The sequence below is a fragment of the Malurus melanocephalus genome, unplaced genomic scaffold, assembly GCF_030028575.1.
Source record: "Malurus melanocephalus ecotype Western Australia unplaced genomic scaffold, MMel_1.1 scaffold_2984, whole genome shotgun sequence".
In the NCBI taxonomy this organism is placed as follows: domain Eukaryota; kingdom Metazoa; phylum Chordata; class Aves; order Passeriformes; family Maluridae; genus Malurus; species Malurus melanocephalus.
This window is the reverse complement of record NW_026626216.1, coordinates 279-1,121: the sequence shown is the minus strand read 5'-3', so window position 1 is coordinate 1,121 and position 843 is coordinate 279. Positions and strand designations below refer to the sequence as shown.

The 843-nt window shown below is 61.6% G+C and overlaps 1 protein-coding gene across 1 annotated transcript in view; it reads right to left on the bottom strand.

Moving 5' to 3' along the window:
- The window catches only part of LOC130587995 (myosin heavy chain, skeletal muscle-like), a gene marked incomplete at both ends in the record, with an annotated part of 7,413 nt that extends 6,796 nt beyond the window's left edge, over window positions 1–617 (bottom strand). The window contains one exon of the mRNA XM_057388954.1: window positions 228–617. Coding sequence (XP_057244937.1) covers window positions 228–617 — 390 coding nt within the window. The remainder of the gene's footprint in view (window positions 1–227) is intronic.
- Window positions 618–843: the final 226 nt, after the last annotated feature.

Here is an 843-nt window from a genome sequence, read left to right as displayed (position 1 = left end):
CTCAACCCAACCATGGAGATTCTTCAGCCCAACCATGGAGACCCTTCCACCCAATCCAACTCAACCCAACCATGGAGACCCATCAGCCCAACTTGACCCATCCCAGTCTGGTCTATTGGAAGGTCTCCCTGCCCATGGTTGATAGAACTGGGTGATCCGRTTGATCCCATCCCAGCCCACCCAAACCATCATATAATTCCCCACCATCCACCTCAGCCTCCTCCCACCTTGGCCTTGATCAGCTGTTCCATGTTGGCRCTGAGGTCATCCAGCTCCAGCTTGAGCTCGCTCTTCTCCTTCTCCAGCTTCTGCTTGACGCGCTGCAGGTTGTCCAGCTGCTCGCCCAGCTCGGCCACGCTGTCCGCGTGCTTCTTCCTCAGCGCGGCTGCCGTGGCCTCGTGCTGCAGCGTGGCCTCCTCCAGGTCCCGCCGCAGCTTCTGGAACTCGGCCTCGCGCTTCTTGTTGAGCTCCAGCTGGGCCGAGGTGGCGCCGCCGGCCTCCTCCAGCCGCTCGCTGAGCTCCTCCAGCTCCCGCGACAGCTCCGAGCGCTGCTTCTCCACCTTGGCCCGGCCTGTGCGCTCYGCCTCCAGCTCCTCTTCCAGCTCCTCGATGCGCGCCTGCGGGGTGGGAGGGACACCAGGGGTGGGATGGGGTCTGCCCAGCCCCTCCACCCAACCCAGCCCAACTGGAGACCCTTTGATCCAGCTCAACCCAACCCAACCCAGCCAGCTGGAGRCACTTGGATCTAACCCAACCAGCTGGAGACCATTCAACCCAACCCTACCATCTGGAGACACTTGGATCCAACTCAACTCAACTCAACTCAAACCAACCAGCTGGAGA